The sequence below is a fragment of the Triturus cristatus genome, chromosome 10 (genome assembly GCF_964204655.1).
Source record: "Triturus cristatus chromosome 10, aTriCri1.1, whole genome shotgun sequence".
NCBI classification, from domain to species: Eukaryota; Metazoa; Chordata; class Amphibia; order Caudata; family Salamandridae; genus Triturus; species Triturus cristatus.
Genome location: NC_140593.1, coordinates 965,200,639 through 965,220,268, shown reverse-complemented (window position 1 = coordinate 965,220,268; position 19,630 = coordinate 965,200,639). Strand labels below are relative to the sequence as shown.

Sequence of the window (19,630 nt, the reverse complement as noted above, 5' to 3'; positions counted from 1 at the left end):
TACCTTATTACTAGTTGCAAATAAATTAATTCCCTTAATTAACTTCCCACCCTGTACCCCTACAAACCCAGAAGCCTGCTCCTAAAATATAACTAATATATATGATCTTTACACAATGTACATAATTAATAAAGAATTCAATAATTCATAATTAATTTTAAATTAATTGTCAATTAATTATTACCTAATTAACTTCTCACCCTACACCCCTACAAATGTAGCAACGCTCTCCTAAAATATGAGTATAATAAATTAATATAACATAATTTACATAATGAATATCAATCACATAAATACTTAGGGCCTGATTTAGATTTTGGCAGATGGGTTACTCCGTCACAACCGTGAATGCTACCCCGCCCACTGAAATCTAAATCTCATTGGAAATAATGACATTTAGATTTCAGCAGGTGGGATATCCATCACCGTTGTGATGGACGGACCCATCCTCTGAAATCTGAATCAGGCCCCTAAACAAGATTAATTAATAATTCATTATTACCTAATGAACTTTCCTCATCTGCCTACAAACCCAACATCCCGCTACAACACTATAAATTACTATTAACAAATAAATGAAAAAATCGAAATCACTTAATAATGCAAACTATATTTTTTTTAAATTTATAACAATTGTACAAACCATACTAACTCATAAAATTAATATATAAGCTAATACACAGTAAATTAATTAAAGAACAATATTCTTTACAACTATATTATGGAAAACGATATTTACAACACCGATATTCTTAACCACGATGTTACTTACCTGAAAAACTATATTCTTGACAACAATATTTCTCCATCACAATATTTTTGCTTCACAATATTTTTTTCAGCTATTTCTGTTTGCTTATATTTACAGCTTCTATATTTTGCCTAAATACCTGTTTGCAGACCAGCAATGAGCATCAGTAGCAATTTTGTTGCAAGAACTAGAAATGTTTGAAAATACAGAAGACCATTTAGACTTTGGCATGTACATCACCAAACGTCTTAGCTGGTCAAAGCCCCACCTCGACTATCTAGCAGCAGCCCTCTTGCCTTTTCTAGAGTTCCTTACGGGTCTGGTAGACATGTTTTCTACCACAGTGCTTTCACCGACACACCAGAAGCATTCTTGACAAAATCACACAATGCCCGCTAACCCACTATGCCATGGCAGACTGGCTGAAATGTTTCATGTTTTCAAAAGAGAAATCAATCAAAACAGTGGTCTGTTTACTGAAAATGCTAAATCGATGCACTACACACGCTGTGTGTTTTCACCCAAAATATGGTAGATATTGTCTTTTATCCTGCCCAGACCACCATAGTTCCCCACTGTGTTTAGGGGCTGGAAAAAACACAGTAGACATGTTGTTTAGTGCACTGCTCTAAAAACGCTGGGGCTTCTGACACAATGTTGGTCACCAAATGTTGATAACTCACCCACTGAAGACAGCTCCACACTCAGAAGCACAACCAGTGCTTAATTTGAGCTGGTGGTAATTGTCAACACCGGCACTTATGGCAGTCTCCCACATGTTTAATTTACAGATGAGCACAAGAAGAGTTGTTTATTAAAGGAATGTGCATTAACAAATTGAAATACCTACCGTCCAAGCCATTTTTATGGCTTTGGGGGCCTGCAATAGTCAGAATTGTCACACTTGTAGGCATGTAATGGTTAGTACTTGTGTTGGTACTTTCATTAGCCACACTGATAGGGGCAGAGGGTTATGCATGCTTCAGTGACCTCCCGAAAAAGGGCCCTCGCACTTATTGTTTCACAAATTAGCCACTGAGCACAACAGTTCTTCCACTTCTCAGAAGTGGAGAAACCATGAGTTGGGCGGGAGGAACCTCTATTTTAAAGGACACCCTGTTACTATCCAGCTCTAAATAAGCCTTATAACTTTACACAGCTCCCTTTGAGGTCAAGGTACATAATAGGAACACAAAAACATGTAACATTATGTGGCAAAAGCTGTTCATAATCTTCCAACCTCAATCATTTATTCCTCACCTTAGCTTCTTGTTACAGTGCTTACAGAGAAAACACGTTTGGTGCAAAACAACCTTATCCAATACCATGCGCTCCATAGAGTATACAGGCTTGAAGCATGCAGGGCAGATCTCTCTAGCTGCAGACCCATGCTAAAAATTGAAGAAACATTCTCAGATTATCAATAATAATGCATCTCAGTATGGACATTTGCATAACACCCATGAAGAATAATTAAAATTAATATCTGACATTTTTGTAAAAACATGTATATTTAAATGTAAAACAATTTTCTTGGCAAAACCTAGCATTTTTAACGAATGAAAGACACACTTCGTTCATATTATTTCCCTTTATGAATGTAAGGTAAGGATAAAAAATAAGGGAACATATCTGTCTGGAACATGCCAACCTCCTGTACCTTTGTGGCACATTTTATTCTAGAAGTAAGGTACCACAGAAGTCATTATCGTTTCACGAGGTACGTCTTTGAAGTTACTTCACTTGACTGCAGGCTTTCAGTCATTCACAACTCATCAACCAGCTTGAAATCTTCAAGGCAGTCAGACTTTGCGGATTAAATATGTGTGAAACGTTTAAACAAAATAACTGTACCATGTTCTGAAATGTTACTGTAAAGAAAAGCAGTTTTCGAACAATAGCATATTCATCGATTTCTAAATATGTTAATAGCTTCAAAATTATACAAATCTCTGACCGTTTTGTGATTGTTTCCCTGGCTAAATTAGCATGTTCTGTACATGCTCCAAAGGCCTTTTGGGAAAAATACCATCAATGTAAATTATTTCCCTGTGAAGCCTAAAAGTAGATCAAATTCACAAGGAAGGAACTGCAAGTACCAAGATGTGCAGTAAAAAACTAAATAATCTTTATAATCACACCACAAGACTACATCACCGTACCTTGGCAGCCCCTCGTAGGTTTGGATTTACAAACATTTTATGCTGGGTTTGTGCCACAAAAGTTTTGCAAACAGCACAAAATGTTAACTTGCTATGTACTTTACAACACAAAACTTGTTTTACACAGGAAAGTTCCCTAAAAGTAACACACAGCAGCATGAAGCACTGTTTTGTGCTATTCAGCATCAAAGGGGCGTTACATGGGTGGTAAATGGCCACTTCCATGCAACCCCCCATGCTTTTTGACACAAAACCCTGGGGGATATTCTCAAGAACGTGTGATAACCATCGCAAAAGTAACCGAACGCAACTTCCAACATCGCAGTCTATTGTGAGAAAATTACGCCGTGTTAGCGAAGCATTCTCAACACGGCGGCACCATGCGATATTCCCCAGATAACGCGTCGACTGACCGTGTTAGAAACAACGCCACGCCGCAAAAATGTGAAACATGAATGCAAAAAAATCTGCGATGAGGCCAATCGCGATACAAAAATCTGCGAGAACCAGCGACAGGCCTGCAATTCACACCGTCAGGCGGGAAAAATTACCATAAAAGTAGAAAAAAAACTGACAAATGCCAAACAACAGCCAAGCACAATGGATGTTGCCGGAGCAAGTACGGAGGAGAACCAGAACCCCAAAAGCCCCCCGGAGGACCTGCCTGGGACCTCGGGGTCAGGGAAGGCCAAGGAGAAGAAGAGTAGGAAGAAGCGCTCTAGTCCGCTGGAAAACAGGATCCTGATAACGGAGGAGGTTGAACAACATCAACAACTGTTTGTCACCTCCACTGTGTCATTGGCAACAAAAAATGTACTATGGCAGTCCATCGTTGACAAGGTGAATGCAGTCGGAGTGCTGAAGAGGACAATGGAAGAGGTCAAGAGGTGCTGGAATGACATCAAGCGCAAAACCAAGCTGAAACTCGCCAACAACCGGAAGGCAGCAATGCAGACTGGAGGTGGGAGTCCTGCGCCACAGGAGGAGCTGGACGACATGGAGGAAATGGTGTCCACAGTCATCAGTGGGGAGACGGTGGCTTGAGTCCGGGGACCGGACACTGCTCAACATGACCGGACACAACAGCACAAGGGTGAGTAACGACCAGGGACTGGAGGGACGGGGGGAGATGGGCGCAATGGCACACATGCACAATTGAGCTGAGCACATCTGCGGACAAACCATGCCCCAGACCCCAACTCCCACCAAGAGAACAATGTACCCAGGTATGCTACATGTCAGCACTGTACAAGCACTGAAGTCAAAGGCACGCCGCATGAAAGGGATAAGGGGCAGCAAAACAGAGCAGCAGGGGCCACCCCCCCAATGCAGCACACACACATAACATGCAGAGCAAATCAACACTGACAAAAAAGTGGCACACTCCGCAACACGTCCACAACAGAACACAGGGCACAACTGGCGCCTACTGGGTGTAGACACTGGCCAATCACAAGTGGCATTGCAGGGAAATGTGAGTAGACAATGTACAAGTTCAAACACACATCTGTGATGTTGTTGAAATGTCCACTGTCCCGCAGCAAATAGGCAGCCCCTCCAAAACAGCCACGATGTACACAGTCATGAAGTCTGTATGTGAACATGTACAATCCGACAACACACATGTGAACACACTGTCAAACTGCATCTCCCCTTCACATTGCAGAGGGATAATCAACACCTCCTGCAGAGCAGCCCCAAGCTCTCTTCCCTGATGATGAAGAGGACCACCACAGCTTCGACTCCGACGTCCTCCAAGAGTTAATTGACAGTCTCCGCGGCCCACGTCCAGGAGCAGGGCAGCCCAGCTGCAACGGGGACATCCCACCCCCTGCACAGACCACACAGCAGGCAGCACCCACCACCACGGCTGCCTCCCAGGACCCCCACAAAGAACACATGGCCTTCCAAACCCGTGTGTTAGGATGCCAGGAGTAGCTGGCTGAACAGGTGCGGGTGGGCTTCGACCCCATGGCAGACAAACTAGATGCCACACCTGGGTGTCTAAGTTCCATCAGGGACCAATAACAGTCCCTAACGGACACCCACAGTCTGCTCCATGCTCTCCAATGAGTCCTGACTCTGAGACAAGAACGACTGTCTAGTCAGAGTGGCTCCAGCGAGCTCGCCCGAGAGTTGGGACTCATGCGCAGGCTCATGGAGACCATGGAGCGGGCAAATGCGGAAAGAGTGGCTGCCACAGCTGTACACCAGCGAGAGGTATCTGGGTTCTACAATGACCTCAAGACCATCCTCATGGCATTGCTGCCACAAGGCCTGGCGCCGATGCATGCTGCTGCTACCACTATATCCACATCTCCGCCCCTGAAGTGTCAGTGCCACACAGTGCGGCAGACATTCCACCTCCAGCCCCTGAGGTGTCACTGCCACACAGTGCTGGAGAAAGGCCAGCACAACCCACAAGTGAGGCACATGAGACAGCAGAGGACGAAGATGAGGTTGAAACCGCCTTACTGATACGGAGAAAACTGTAGCATTTATCTCCGCCATGTGGCCGGTTTCAGCTTGGTTCTGCCCTCTGGATCATCACCTTCCACTGTCCCCCGATACACTCTGCGACACTCACCTTGTACCTTGTAATGGACTGCCATATTCTGTTTTGTTTTATCGCCAATGACACAGCTAACAGACTGCGGACTGAACTCTTCCTCTTCCTTTGGACTTGTCATTCCCTGAAGGACTCTGGCTGGCCCTCCATGGGCCAACATTGTAAAGTGGGCTTTGCATGGCCCTGTACTGCTCCAGATGCAACTCTCCACTGAATGTGCATTAAACATTCCGAATCACACAGATGTGTCGTGTCTATGGTCTTTCAAGTGTGGTAGTATGGACGAATGTAGGATCAGTGAATTCCTCTTATTTCCATGTGGCTCATGTCATGGACTTGGGTCACGGGGTGACACATTGCCGAATGTTGTCAGGGTGGCGCCGATGCAACAACGGCGACACATGCATTTGTTACTTCCTTGTCCAGCCCCATACGGAACAACGCCCAGAGCCCCGGGGTCATTGTTCAAACCCTTATGCTCGACTGGCATATGCCAGGCCAGCCCACTCTGCTTACGCTTACGAGGTGGACTACAACGCTACATGTCCCAGGTCTTCACCGTAGGGATATGCTTATCACAGGTCTAGTTGTTAGCATGCCACAGCCACTCCCTCACGGCTGGTGTGCACCCACATCACACCCATCCAGCACACACGTCACAGCACATGTGACTCTGCCAATAAAAAGGGCCGGGCGCACATGCTCGATGCCATTTCCAAACTCTCTTGGGGTTTATCCTTGTGGTGTGCATGTAGGCATGGGGGCCCAGGGGCCTGCGACATCACATTCCGCATGCCCGGGGGTGAGATGATGGCGTCTGCACCACGATAGCCAATCATAGAGGGTCCATGACTTGCGGGGCACAGACTTGGTGGCACCGGATACATTGCGGCCAGCACAGGCACACCGGCACGGGACGGTGACTTTCAGTGCACTGAGGTAGGGGTACTGTAAGTGCTGAGCGGGTGTGCAGCCTGTGATGATGTCCCGTCCCAGCAGTCCGGACTGCTCAGGTTCTGTGTGCCTTGCTGGACCACAGTGTAGATTTTAAGCAAACAGTGGTCCTCAAATTTGTTTAAGGAATGAGGGGAATAAATATAGTACAGAATCGAAACTATATTTAGGAATGTCCAGCCGGACATCCAGTTTAATTCTTCAATGAAAAAGCAAACAATAATCAACAGCAAAACATAGGTGGGACACAGTCCTGTATCCGTTGGGGGAAGAAGACAAATACAAAACAAACAGACATTACAGGCAAGGCAAGCGGAGCTTAATTACGAAATCCAATGTTTTAAGCTTTTTTTCTACAAACAGTGCACTTTTTTACATAATAGATTAATGTGCATGCTGTATAGATTGGGGTCGACGACGTTTCGATCCTATTACAGAGATACAAGGATCATCACCAGGACGAAACAATGAACAAGCCTGGTATTGAAGGAAATTGCCTGTGGAAAATCAAGAATATGAAAAGGAGGAGAGAAAGAAAGAAAATTTAAAGCTGGGATATGGCAGCGCGGAATATACATCCGTGATAGTGCTCAGTGCACATGCCACATGTGACTTCATGCAGTTTGACTGTCTCTAGAATGCTAACGGGTGAGCTAGTGAACTAGACAGGACGAAATAATCTCCACGGAGATGCAAGCATTAGTTTAGCGCCGGTGGTGGAGTTCTACCGTTAGAACGTAAAACCGGGGGGTGGCAAGGCGCGGAGTGTGAGACCGCAATAATTATAGCTGAGAGTCAAGGCTGCCGGTCTGAGAGAGGTTCGCTTACCAAGGACAGTCGACGTGGTCAAGTGCCGGAATATATAGATCGCGTCACAGTGTAGGCCTGAGCCAGCGGACAGCGGGGGCCTACCACGACGTGGCATGGCCTTGCGGGTCACAGAGTTAGTGGCACCTCAAGGGCTGAGTGGGTGTGCAGCCTGCGATGACGCCCTGTGCACTGGTATGTCCTCTGCCATGGCGAAATCAAGACCCGGCATCAAAAGTGAGACCTGGTGGCCTGCGGAGCGGGGCTGCAAGATGTGGAGGGTGCCATGTTTGCGGGCCCCGGGCTTGTGGCTTGCAGGGGCACGTGGTGGGCCCTCTTTTCTACACACTGGTGGCAGAAGGTGAGCAGTGAGGCCTGGGTGCGCAGAGGCGGGCATGCACCGCTTGGCGGCGGGAGGGGCTGGGGTGCATTTGCCTGGGTGCGCAGAGGCGGTCAGGCGATGGTGTCTTGTGCCATTCATGGATCTGGACTCTGTTTCAGATGACGGGTCTGTCTCAGATGTGGGACCTGGGGAACTGCACTACATTCCGGCATGTGGTTGGAGACACACTGGTGGCAGCAGGTAAGCAGGTTGGCCTGGGTGCGCAGTGTCGGTACTCTCTCTCCCTGTCCCTCTCTTCTTTTCTCTCTCTCTCTCCCCCTCTCTGTCTGTCTATCTCTCTCTCCCCCTCTCTGTCCGTCTATCTCTCTCTCCCCTTCTCTGTCCATCTATCTCTCTATCCCTCTCTGTCTGTCTATCTCTCTCTCCCCCTCTCTGTCCATCTATCTCTCTCTATCTCTCTCTCCCTCTCTTCCTGTCTCTCTCCTTCACTCTCTCTCTCTGTCCCTGGATGTGTGCAGGACACGCCTTCTCATCATGATTTTTGTCTTGCAGGCTGTGACCTACAGATTGTCCCGAGGGGAGCCGCCATGTGTCTTCATTTCTGATCTGTGTTTATTTTAATACATTTTCATTTGTTGCTTCGAAGGTGAATGTATGATGCTCCTTTTTGTGACGACACATGCATGTCACCAGATGTGACTGTGCGACATCAGGCGGATTATTTGGTACATGATTCCGTGTAGTTGATGTGGCATATCTTTGGCTGGGGGGGGTGCCGGGCCTGGGGGTGGAGGCGGTGGGTGTTGTGGCCCTATTGAGTGTCCGGCACGCATGTTCAGTGGCTCCATGGCATCTGTTATTTTTCAGGTGTGGCTCTGGGCTGGGCTCCCTTTTGTGGTGCAGGCTGCTGTCCGACTTTACACCAGGTCAGAGCAGGTGTTAATTTTCTGCTGCTAATGCGCCTTCTCGCATGTTTCATGGTCTTTTCGCCGATCTGGCTGGTCGTTGAGAATGTTGAGGAGTGGTGTTGTTGCGGCTTTTTGCAAAGGAATGCCTACTCTGCATCTCATTAGTGATAGTTGCCGGGGTCATCTGTGGCAATGTTTTTTGTGGCTGCTATCGCAGGAAAACTGGTGCTATGGACTGTTAGCACCAGCTTGTGAATAGGGTGATACATTTATCGCGACTTTGGCGGCAATAAAGTGCCATTAACTTGGCGATAGCCCCTTGAGAATATGCCCCCCTATCTACTAACAATAGTAGACAGGGGTTTTTCGCTAAAAATTAACTGCACTTGAATACAGGCATAAAAAAGAAGAGATGTTTTCATTTCTCCTTTCCTTTCCGACTTTGCATTATATGCTGTCCTGTACACCACGCATACAAAGTAATAACAGTTTTAAAACTGGTTTAGGCATGGTATTTTGTACTGGAAGGGAACCCTTCCAGTACAAAACATATGCAAGACTCATGCACTCACCCATGCACTATGGGGCAAATGTGTGTGTGTGGCGCTCAGCAGCAAAAGGTTGCACTGGCGCTAGGGAGAGTGGATGAGAGTGCAATATCTCTGTAAATATGGTGTTCTCCAGCACTCTCCCTGTCACAAAACAGAATGCAGCATTTTTAGCTGCTATGCTGCTTTGCATGACACTTTTGTAAATCTGGCCCATAGTGCCATTTTTTTCCTGAAAGCCAGGCAAAAGCAGAAATTGGACACATAAATATTTACAAAGAATCACCCACTAACTCAAATAATTTGTGGAACAGAAAAACACTCTTGTGCCTATTCTCACACAATAATATAAACAGAAAAATTGCAAATGTAGGGCCAAATTTATCAGAGAGTTGCGTTGCACAACACAACGTGGCGCAGAAGCAATACAACTCTTGAGTTCGATTTATCAAGCCACGCAAGGCCACCTTGCATGGCCCTGAGTGGCTTAATAATTCTGGAGTAACGCAAGGCAGTGCAAATTACTGTGTTGTGCTACTCTGCCCCAGGGAGACGTTCCATGGGTGGAGTGTTGTTGTTCCCATGCATCCGCCTATGGAATTTGGCACATTCCCAAATTTACAAATATTGGTAGACCTGGGAATGAGTCAAAATGCTACGCATCCCCGGAAAGATAAAACGAGGAGACATAAAGATATTTCTCCTCCACACGTAGAAAGAGAAATATGCCTCTAAGGATTGTCCTGCAGAAACGCAATCCTGCATGCAGGAGAAACCCCCTTGCACCATGTTGCAAGGGTGCCTGCGTTGGCACTAGGCTTCCAAATCGGCACCAGCACGGGGAAAAGAGCAGAAATGAACTGTATTGCCTTAAATATGGTGCATTACCTCCCTTTCCATGTCACGCAGAGCAGTGCAGCAAGGTGACTTGCTGCGCTACGCTGCACTGCGTGACCCCCCAGATGTCTTTCTATCAGTAGCGGTCCATGGAGGGAATTCCGTGGGGCGGTGAGGCGGGGCGGGGGAGGGACAGGGTGGGGAAATGTAAACACCGGAATATGGATGAACGAAGGTAAGTACACATTTAAATGAATAAAACAAATTCCTTTGCGCGCGCTGAATCGCAAAATGCGATGCAGCGCGCGCAACGAAATTCGTTTTATTTATTTCAATGTGTACTTACCTCCGTTCATCCATATTCTGGTGTTTACATTTCCCCACCCTGTCCCTCCCCCGCCCTGCCTCACCGCCCCACGGAACTCCCTCCACGGACCGCTACTGCTTTCTATGTAAGATTATCTCCTTTACAGGAGGGTGAAATGGTCCCGACACAGTCAGATCAGCTGGCAGGGTGGTGTTCAGTTGATATTGAAAGCTGGTAGCCTGGGCCGTGCCCTCGGGAAAAATCCAGAGACTACCAGAATTACAAAGACATCTCCCTTGCACCTTGACTGATACTAATCCATGAACACACCGTCACAAGGGACATAGGGCTTTAAGGGAATGTTCTGCATCATTGTGCACAATAAGCTGCATGGATGGATGGACAGAACAGTATGGACTGACCAGGAGACTATGCTTTCTAATGGAAGTGTAAATACAGGACTACAGCATTTGCAAGTGAATTTCTCTATTACTATTAAATGTACCTTATTCTGGGAATTCGTGTAGTTATTCTATTGTGGCATCCTGTCTCAGTGTGTTTGCCCACAAAGCAAACGATTGGACATTTTGAGGTTCTTTACAGCGTTTGTCTTCCTACAATCACCCAAGGGTGACAGAAACCAAACTGAATATTACAGTATCAAGAACAAATGAGATTGGAATAATCTATGACGTTTGAACCTTGTCACATTAAGGAAGAGGTGCAAAGAAGGTACTTCACTTCAAAACGAATTACTCCAGTTTCAACTGTAGCACTTAATATTTTTGGTGATTAGTAAAAAATGTGGATGCAGGAGTACAAAATCTACTTTAGGAGTCAGTTGCTGCTAAATATGAAGTTTACCTAGTCTCAGACCTCATGCTTCTTTCTTCCCTTAACTACATTTCCTATTTAACTCTTGCAGACTATTTTTCCCCGTTTTTTTCCTGTCTATTTATCTGTTCCAGATTCTTTTTCATTCCTGCCTTCTCCCTTTGTCGATGTTTTACTGTCTTTCTCTTCCATCTTTCTGCCTTTTCTGCCTTTCTCTGTCTTCTTCTGGGACAAAATCTGATGATAAAAAATAAGACCAGGTCCCTCCCAAAAAAGGGCGCCTGTGTCCACCACCCGCAAGCACTGGCACAAATGAAGCCTGAGCTCAACAGAATATGTATTTCACATTGCAAGTCATATAGCTTTGAGACCCTCCCCGTTCTATGAGGTTTACTGGGGATGGATGTATATCACCAGAATCGTGTACATACATCTCTCGCAGAAGCCGTGCCATCTCCAAGGGTGGTAATGCTCCTCGAGCAGTGACTACTCCAGTGCCCATCATCAGTGGGCAAGTAAACAATCCACCACAATTTTATCTCCTAAACAGGAACATAGATTTACACCAGAGGATGGATCTGCAGATTTGAGTAGATGGATTTTAGATCAAAGAGACTCAATGAACGAGACAGTGTTGGCCTCACTGGCAAATATGGAATAGTTGGTGCGGTGCGGACATTAGGACCCTGCAGCACAGCATCCTCACAGATCCACCGCTGTTACACTGGACACCACTTCCTGTTGCAAAGACTGAAAAGAAGTATGGGGAGGAGCAGGGCACTCCAGATGAAGACAGAGCAGGGAACTGCAATGGGGGGAGACCACATCCCTCAAGTGTAGAAGAACACATATGGATAAAGGGTATTTCCAATAAAGCATAGTTTAGCCGACTTGCCTGCTTACCATTCTTCTGTTGCCACCAAAGACAGAACACAACAGTTGAGACAAGACCACAGTGACAATAAGGATCGAAGCACAAAACACCTTGGACAACCCACTAGGTGGAAGAAGTCGAAGTAATGGCAGGGAAAAAAGTACCAATTGTTTATCTTAAAAGGCAACCTCCATGAAGCTATCGGTATATGAGGAAGTGCTCAACTAGGGATGTTTCTAAATACTATGATGGAGGCTGGGATTATAGTCCTGTCTAAGCTACGCAAATACCCAATGTTGTGCGAATGTACTATGACTTATGTATCTACTAGTCAAAACAAGGAAATCTAGTGACCATTATGCTGCACCATTACTAGATGCAAATAGTTGTTTCATTATTGAGCTTCTTTTTCAGGGACTACAAAGGATGAACTTCAGCCCAAATTTGAATAATTGTGTTAGACCACTTTAAAACTAACCAATGAACAGGATTTTGCAAGGTTTATTTTTATACTGAGGAACTCAACCCAAAAGAATTAGAGCGCTTTACATGTGCATCAGTCACATTACTCAAGAACGCATTCATTTTTTTTAAACAATTCTTAGGCAAGGGGATATTAGGTGATTGGCCCAGAATCACAGGATGTTGAGCCGAGACTCAAACCAGGTTCCCCAGTTCCAAAGTTGGCAGATATGGCAGTTGTGTCACATCCTCTCGCATTTAGCCTGAGTGAATACTTTTACAAGTTATCTCTAAACCCAGCAAATCATAAGAGCATATTTGACAGATCCCATAGGCCCAGAAGTTCACCTACTAAAATAAATATTTCCATCCCAACACAGTAGAAAGATGCAGCAGGATCAGGCTTTGACAGGTACTTGGTCCCATAATTTTAACTTCTGGAGTTGTGGAGTGCGCATCACCAGGAGAAACATCAGGAGTAGATCCATTTAGGAAATAGGTCTTGTTACAACTTAAAGCTTGATCCATCACAAATTCTTACGTTGTCAAATGATCACTTCCTTTCCAGTGCATGGACTATGAAGCATCTATTCAATGGTATAGTGATCCCTCAAATTTGTTTAGAAATAAGGCAGAACCCTCCTTGTAATGTCAGTTTGCATTTGCTGAGACGACCGTCCACCAACATTTTAGTTTTTCAAAAACAAACCCTAAAAACTAATGACCCTTACACCCAGGCAGTTGTTTCTTGGGTACGGAGGGTCATTATTTTAATTTTTCTATTCGTCACTGCCAGGTTTTCCGTGGTGGTAATGGTCAGAAAAGAAGGACATCACACTGTCAGTACCAAATAGGGCAGTCAGTGTGATGCCCTTACTCAGATGGCCAGCACAGGCTGTCGGAGTAAGCTTTCCACTGACGGAGCCAATGGGAGCACAGGTGATGGAAAGCTGCCATTCCCTCTGCTCTTCAATTGGACGAGAACCAAGAGTTTTTCAGTAGCCTTGCCACCATGAAAAGAGGACCTTCAGGTAGGTTTAATGCAAATCCTCCATTACGGAATTATGAATGATGAGCTTTGGAGGTCTCTCCTTTGCCAGATAGGGTGAGCCACAGGTTCGACTTTCCTTTTTTATTGCTGACAAAAATATTTTTTTTAAAGCCGGCTTGCTGTGGTGAAAAAAAAATAAAGAATATTGTTTTCTATATGAAATGCATTAATGAGATAAAGAATTGGATGAATCATCATTCAGTGTACTTTTGAGTTATGAAATAGCCCCGTCTGAATTGCAGTACAATACTTCCAAAGGAGGCAGAAAGATACATCAAACAGCCAATAGCATGAAGTCAGAAGGTATTACTCTTCTGGGTGGAGCCAAATTCCACTCTTTGAATATATGAAAGAATTATTAGCAGATGTCTGCAGACAGCTGTGCTATTAAGCCAGACCTAATAAAAAGCTTGCAGTACAAGTGTTTACACTTCAAGGTAGGGCAGCAGAGGAGAAAGAGGCAGCACCGGAGTAACTGCTCCTCTTTGAGTGTGGGCATTACAAAGAGAGCAGATGTTAGCCCACTCCCTATCTATGGTGTCCCTATTTTCCTCAGTGTGATGATTATTTTTCTTCAGTCTTCTTTTTTATGTATTTTTCTATTTATGTTGAGGCTTGAGATAAATAGCCTGTGCATGAATCCAATGGTGAAGTTTTATTCCTCCTCCTCTGTCATGCCTTCCCAAGCTCATTCTCCACAAACAATGCCAAGAACAAAACACCCTGATTTGAGGCTAAGAAGCACATGCACCATGAAGTAGGACAACAGAGGAAGATTGGTGTTGGGGAAACAGTTTTCTTCAGGGGTGAGAATGGGCTACTATTGTGACTGTTGACCTATCCATGGCGTCCCCCATTTAGTGGCCATGATGATTTGGTGCCCTTGAGGATTGCTAGGTGCCTTGAAAGTGGACCACTAAGGATGTGTACATTTTAAGACTGGGTGTTGAGAGTAGGGCTTTCAACTAAAGTGGTGGGGTAATGTCACTAGACCTTCCACCACTCCCTTGCAGTCTTAACTGGAGCACCATCACATAAGATGAGATACTAAAAAGGGAGTGGACTTTGAAATGTGAGTTCTTGCTCTCAAAACACACTGAAATTCTCACCAGCTTTGCCACCTACCACATCTATAAAAAGAGGAACCCTGTGGGCAGTGGCGGCTGGTGACATTTGAAGGTGGTAGGGTGTAAAATGTGCGGTGGAGCGAATCACAGCGCGCAAACGTATCAATCTAGCCTGAACGACCTAAAGAGGCTTGGGAGTTCCCCCTCCGAAAAAAAATTGGAGAAAATAGTGGGCAAATGGTGCATTTTCAAGCAAATTTGAGAAAGCAATGTAATGTATAAATCCTGCCAGTTCCACCAGTACTAGACATATTGTCAATTTGTTTTATCACCACACAGAGGTTGAGATGATGTGCATGTCTCATCCATGTGCTAACCACACCTCACCCCATCCGCTTTTTCCCAACTGCTGCTTATTCAAATCTATACATCTTATGTACTACGGTATTGTACTGTTGTTCTTCACAGTTAGTTGTTTATTCACATACGACTGCAAATGTATATACCCCTAAATGTCCTAGAGTTAAACTGATGCCAAACCACAAATGTCTAAGCTCTCACTTGCTTTACTAATGTATTTAATATAGCATTTATCTTGCACATGCATTTCTCTTCAACATGCAGATGTTGTGCAACTTCTCATTCTATGACACTTATTGGGAAAAACTCTTCCATCTTCATGTCTAGCAGCACTATAGTATAACTTTAAAATAAAATAAAAAACAAATCCTCTGTAAATGGGCCCTGATGTACCAGTACATAAGACATAAATCGCAATCGAAATGTTGATGGGTTTTTAGATTGCGGGGAGCTGAGGTTTGATGAGGGATGACATAGTCACTCTGCCTTACCATAGTATGATTGGATGTCTATACACAAGCTGTTTTAGAAATTGCAAGTGCAGTTGGTAATCTTTAGTACTATTGCAGACAAATGGGTTCTCATTGCAAGTCTTATGTTCTGTCTTCTGGTAAGCTCAGTCCATACACACAGAGGTGGGAAGGTATGAGCTTGCAGCACTGCATAACAGTCCTGTTGCCCAAGCGGGGTCTCAAATGGGAAGAAGGGCTTGTGGGCTGAGTGACAGCATTTGCATGAGAGCGATTAAGGCCCCCTTTCTGTGATCATCCAAAAATGTAACCACAAAGCAAGAAGGCACACTACAATACTGAAATGCTTGTAAATGCTGCGCAGATGCGCTTGTATTGCTGAGGGAAAGGTAATTTCTTTAGCACTCGAGATGGCAAGGCCTAGCATCAGAAACATTTACGAATGTCTGCAACTCTGGGCTAGTCTGCGTTTCCGCTATATAAACATTAACACTCTTGGAAGTGCAGAGTCACTTGGCACTTCAAAGACTGTTAATGTTTATATAGCGGAAACGTGACCCGAATCGAATATATTAAGAGCTGCAGCAGCTGGCTGCTTTACATCCTGGAGTGTGGATTTGACAAAGTCCATGATCAAACATCGAAGTGCAAAAATACTTTTTAATCACTTAATAAAATTAAAATCTTAATCTCCGTGCCCAACGACCGGATCACAGGATGTTGAGCTAATGACGCCGGTAGGGCCTGATACTAACTCAAACCTGGCTGGTTTCTTTCAGGTGAACCAGGTTGTTCGAGTCTCAGGATTGCCGCATTGATGGCTCAACATTTTATCGTGCGATGTATTCTGCAGCAGGGTTCATGGCCCATGAACTCTGCTGCACGATAAAATGTGTGTTGAGCCATCGGATCATGGGATCAATCATGGCCGTAATGCTGGCCAGAGCAAGCACAGCGGAGCTGCCGACTTTGGAGGGGGTGTTGTGTGTGCGACATGTGCACTGTAGTAATGGCGGCGTTGGGTGCAGAGCAGACCTGATGACTTTGGAAGCACCGAAGTCGGCAGCTCTGCTCTTGCCATGATATACACACTAGCATCGTTTTCAGAGGTTTCAGGGCGTGTTCCACATCCGAGTCAGATCAGCGCGTGAGATTGGACCCCCGTGGCCCTGGGCCGGGCCCTCAGGGTTATTTATGATCATATCAAACAAGTCTCATTATTACAAGTTACACACGCTGCTTATTTCAGCGCATCCGCCCCGGGTGCATCACAAAGAGAAATGCATGCACGTGTGATCCTCTGCACCCGAACCTGTGGCTCCGCGGCAAGTCTTCCAGGAATCCTGGCTCCTGCTTTGCTCAGTCGCAGCTCGCAATACGCGCGAGGGTGGGGGGGGGGGGTAAAAATAAAGTAAAAAGCTTAACTGACCACCATGACCGGGTCCGTGCCGTCTCTGCTGTCTTCAATGCGCGTTCGTCTTCTGTTCTGCTAGTGGCTGGTGGCAACCCCTCTCAGACAGCCAATCCAGACGCTGCTCCAGCAGCGCCAGGATTGGCTTGAGCAGGGACTGTCCCTGCCCATAGGAGACCGGGGGCTGCGGCCACTGGCCAGTAGCAGCCCTCGCTACCTCTCCTAAAGTGCAGCAGCAGCACTGCAGGCAGTACTAGTGCGCATGTTCGGACTGGTCAGAAAAATGACCACCCAAACCCGAACATGCGCACTGGGCCTGCCTGCCTGCCTGCTGTCAGTGCTGTGTCAGTCAAACAGTTACGTCACAAACCCAACCTGCTCCAGTGCTGCCCCACCCCCTTCCGCGTCCTAACTGACAGACTCGGGATTTCGAGTCAGGTCTCAGCCTCAGGACGTGGACGGTGAAGTCACGAAGAAGAATGTGGCCATGCTGTCTAGTGGGGCAACACCCCAACGCCCCCAATGGACACACCGCCACTGCCTGTGGGTGGCCTCACAGCTTCCCCAGGCATTTGGGGCTGCGAGTTCTGGGACGGGAGTCTCTCAAAGGGCTGGTACTGAAAGACACAGCTCCACCATGGTACTTGGTTTGGTGGTTTATGTTTTTACCTGCACTAAATTACTACTAGGCAGCCATTGCAACACACAAATTGAGTGGGCTGTATGTGACTATTTCTCCCACCACAGTTTGGAATACTATGATTTCTTAAGTTTAATTTCAGATTATCATAATTTTATCCTAGTAGATATTCATAGTATTACTTAGGATTTCAAATTTATTTATTTTAAATTTTAATTCTTTTTTATCATATATTTATAGGTTGTCAGTCAGAATATCGAGCACAACGAATGAATGAATTAATTTTATTTTTATTGCACAGTTATTTAAAATCATTTGCAATATGACTTACATACGTTTTAAAAGAAAAATTTAAGAACACAATTGTTTAAGACATTAGTACAAAAAGAGTTCCCATACGGCGTTATCTGTACCCAATAAAATAAGATATGTTATATACATTTAAAATGGGTAAAAGATTGCCAGTTCAACCTTATTGCTAGTTTGATACATGTAAAACAGCGTCATCACGAGCTAGTTGCCAGAGGCTGATTATTTAACAGACAAGATTGCCTTTTGTATTGCCAGGCCCCTCTTCTTTGGTAAGCCTAAGACGCCGCTCAGCCATGTATCTCCCAAATCTGGCCAAATCTGATGGTAAGGTGCAGGAGAAAAGAACCAAAGCTGCATCTTTCACTGTCTGGACTCCGTTACGCTGCCATATTTGTTTTAAGAGATTCTTACGGGGCTGTAGCATGCCGGGACAACAACAAATCAGGTGTAGCAGAGATTCAGATTTAAAGTTGCAAATTCTACTTCTGATTTTGTGTTCAAGGGACTTCCACCCTGGGTTTAATTCTGTAAATGAGAGGGGCACAAATCTGGCCCATTAAATGTTTTTTAGTGCTTTCCTTCCCAGTGCTTGGCTAAGCTAGGGCTGGGTTTTATGCCCTACATATGATGTTATCAGTCCAGGTGGACCTCTTCCTGTTTCATAATCTGCTGGATCATTTTTATGTGACAGTTGGTAGCATTGTTTATTAATTGAGTTTTTAATGACCAGATAGTTTATTGCTCCTTGATCCCAGTTTTGAATTGCTAACCCCAACGTTTCCACTGCTTCATCCATATAACATTGCCAAGGGTTGGTTGACCCCCCCGTAAATCGGCTTCAGTAAGCTCTTTAAACTTCCGGCTGGGGCTGTAAGTACTTGATAGTAGTATTTCGCATGCATTCCCAAACATTTTATGGTGTGTTGCCTCAGTCCAAATTCCAAGCGAATTAGGCTGTTGAGAGTGTATTTGTGCTTTGTCTAACATTGATTCCATTTTACCCGGGAATGCCTGCTGTGCATTCCCCGCAGTTGCCCTGATTTTGGCTTGTATTACTTTTCTGATGGGGACTGTCGTTGGACTTTGCATTAGCTCATGTAGTTTGCATAGGGGCAAAGGTTGTTGACTGTGCTCTGGCTTTCATTTTGTGCAGATGTAGCGTTGCTTTACCCGTTTCACTTAGTCAGCACCCAAGGTAATTGTAGGATTTCGCAGTAGAGATGATCTCTTTGCCTACATGCCATCTCAATAGTGCATTTTTTGGAAAATGACCAAAAACTACTACTTTGATTTTTTGAGCGTTTATTATAAGTTTATTTCTTCCGTTGTACTTGTTGAGGGCGTCTAGACCCCTTTGTAGTCCGATTTTCATGTAGTCCATCACCACCAAATCATCTATGTATTGTAAAATTTGAAGTTTGTTAGTTCCGATTTTTGGAGTTACCAGACTGGCATTGTGAAGCTTCTTTCCCAGATCAGCGGTATATAAGTTGAGCAATGTAGGGGCAAGTACACATCCCTGTTTTAAACCACGGTTAGTCAGGCATTTCTTCGTTGTGGTGTTGTCTACTAGCTTAACTTTGATCCAGGTGTTACTGTGCAACGAGATAATGACGTTAAGAAGACCTGCTGGGATATGCCAGCTGCGCAGTTTGGCCCAAAGCTTGTATCTAGGCACCCCATCGAAGGCAGCTGAGTAGTCTACGAAGCATGCAAAAACTGGTTTATTGTTTTCACTGTTTGCTTGCAGGCTTAGATACGACATGGCCACAATGTTGTCAATTGTGGAGCATCCTTTGCGAAATCCAGTTTTATAAGGGGGAAGGATTTTGATCATCTATTTAATTCATTCAGTAAGGTGCTGGCGTAGGCTTTTCCTTCACTATCCAAGAGGGCAATTAGTCTATAATTTTTGGGATCTGTATTGTCTCCTCTCTTGAAAATTGGATGTAAAAATGACCCT

General features: G+C 45.0%; 1 protein-coding gene across 1 annotated transcript in view; it reads right to left on the bottom strand.

The window, feature by feature from the left end:
• Window positions 1–16,778, bottom strand: part of LOC146796334 (uncharacterized) — a 56,339-nt gene extending 39,561 nt beyond the window's left edge. The window contains exons 1-2 of the mRNA XM_085628859.1: window positions 16,734–16,778; window positions 2,012–2,142 (exon numbers count right to left, since the gene is read on the bottom strand). Coding sequence (XP_085484985.1) covers window positions 2,012–2,142; window positions 16,734–16,739 — 137 coding nt within the window. The 5' untranslated portion in view covers window positions 16,740–16,778. The remainder of the gene's footprint in view (window positions 1–2,011; window positions 2,143–16,733) is intronic.
• Between the last annotated feature and the right edge of the window lie 2,852 nt (window positions 16,779–19,630).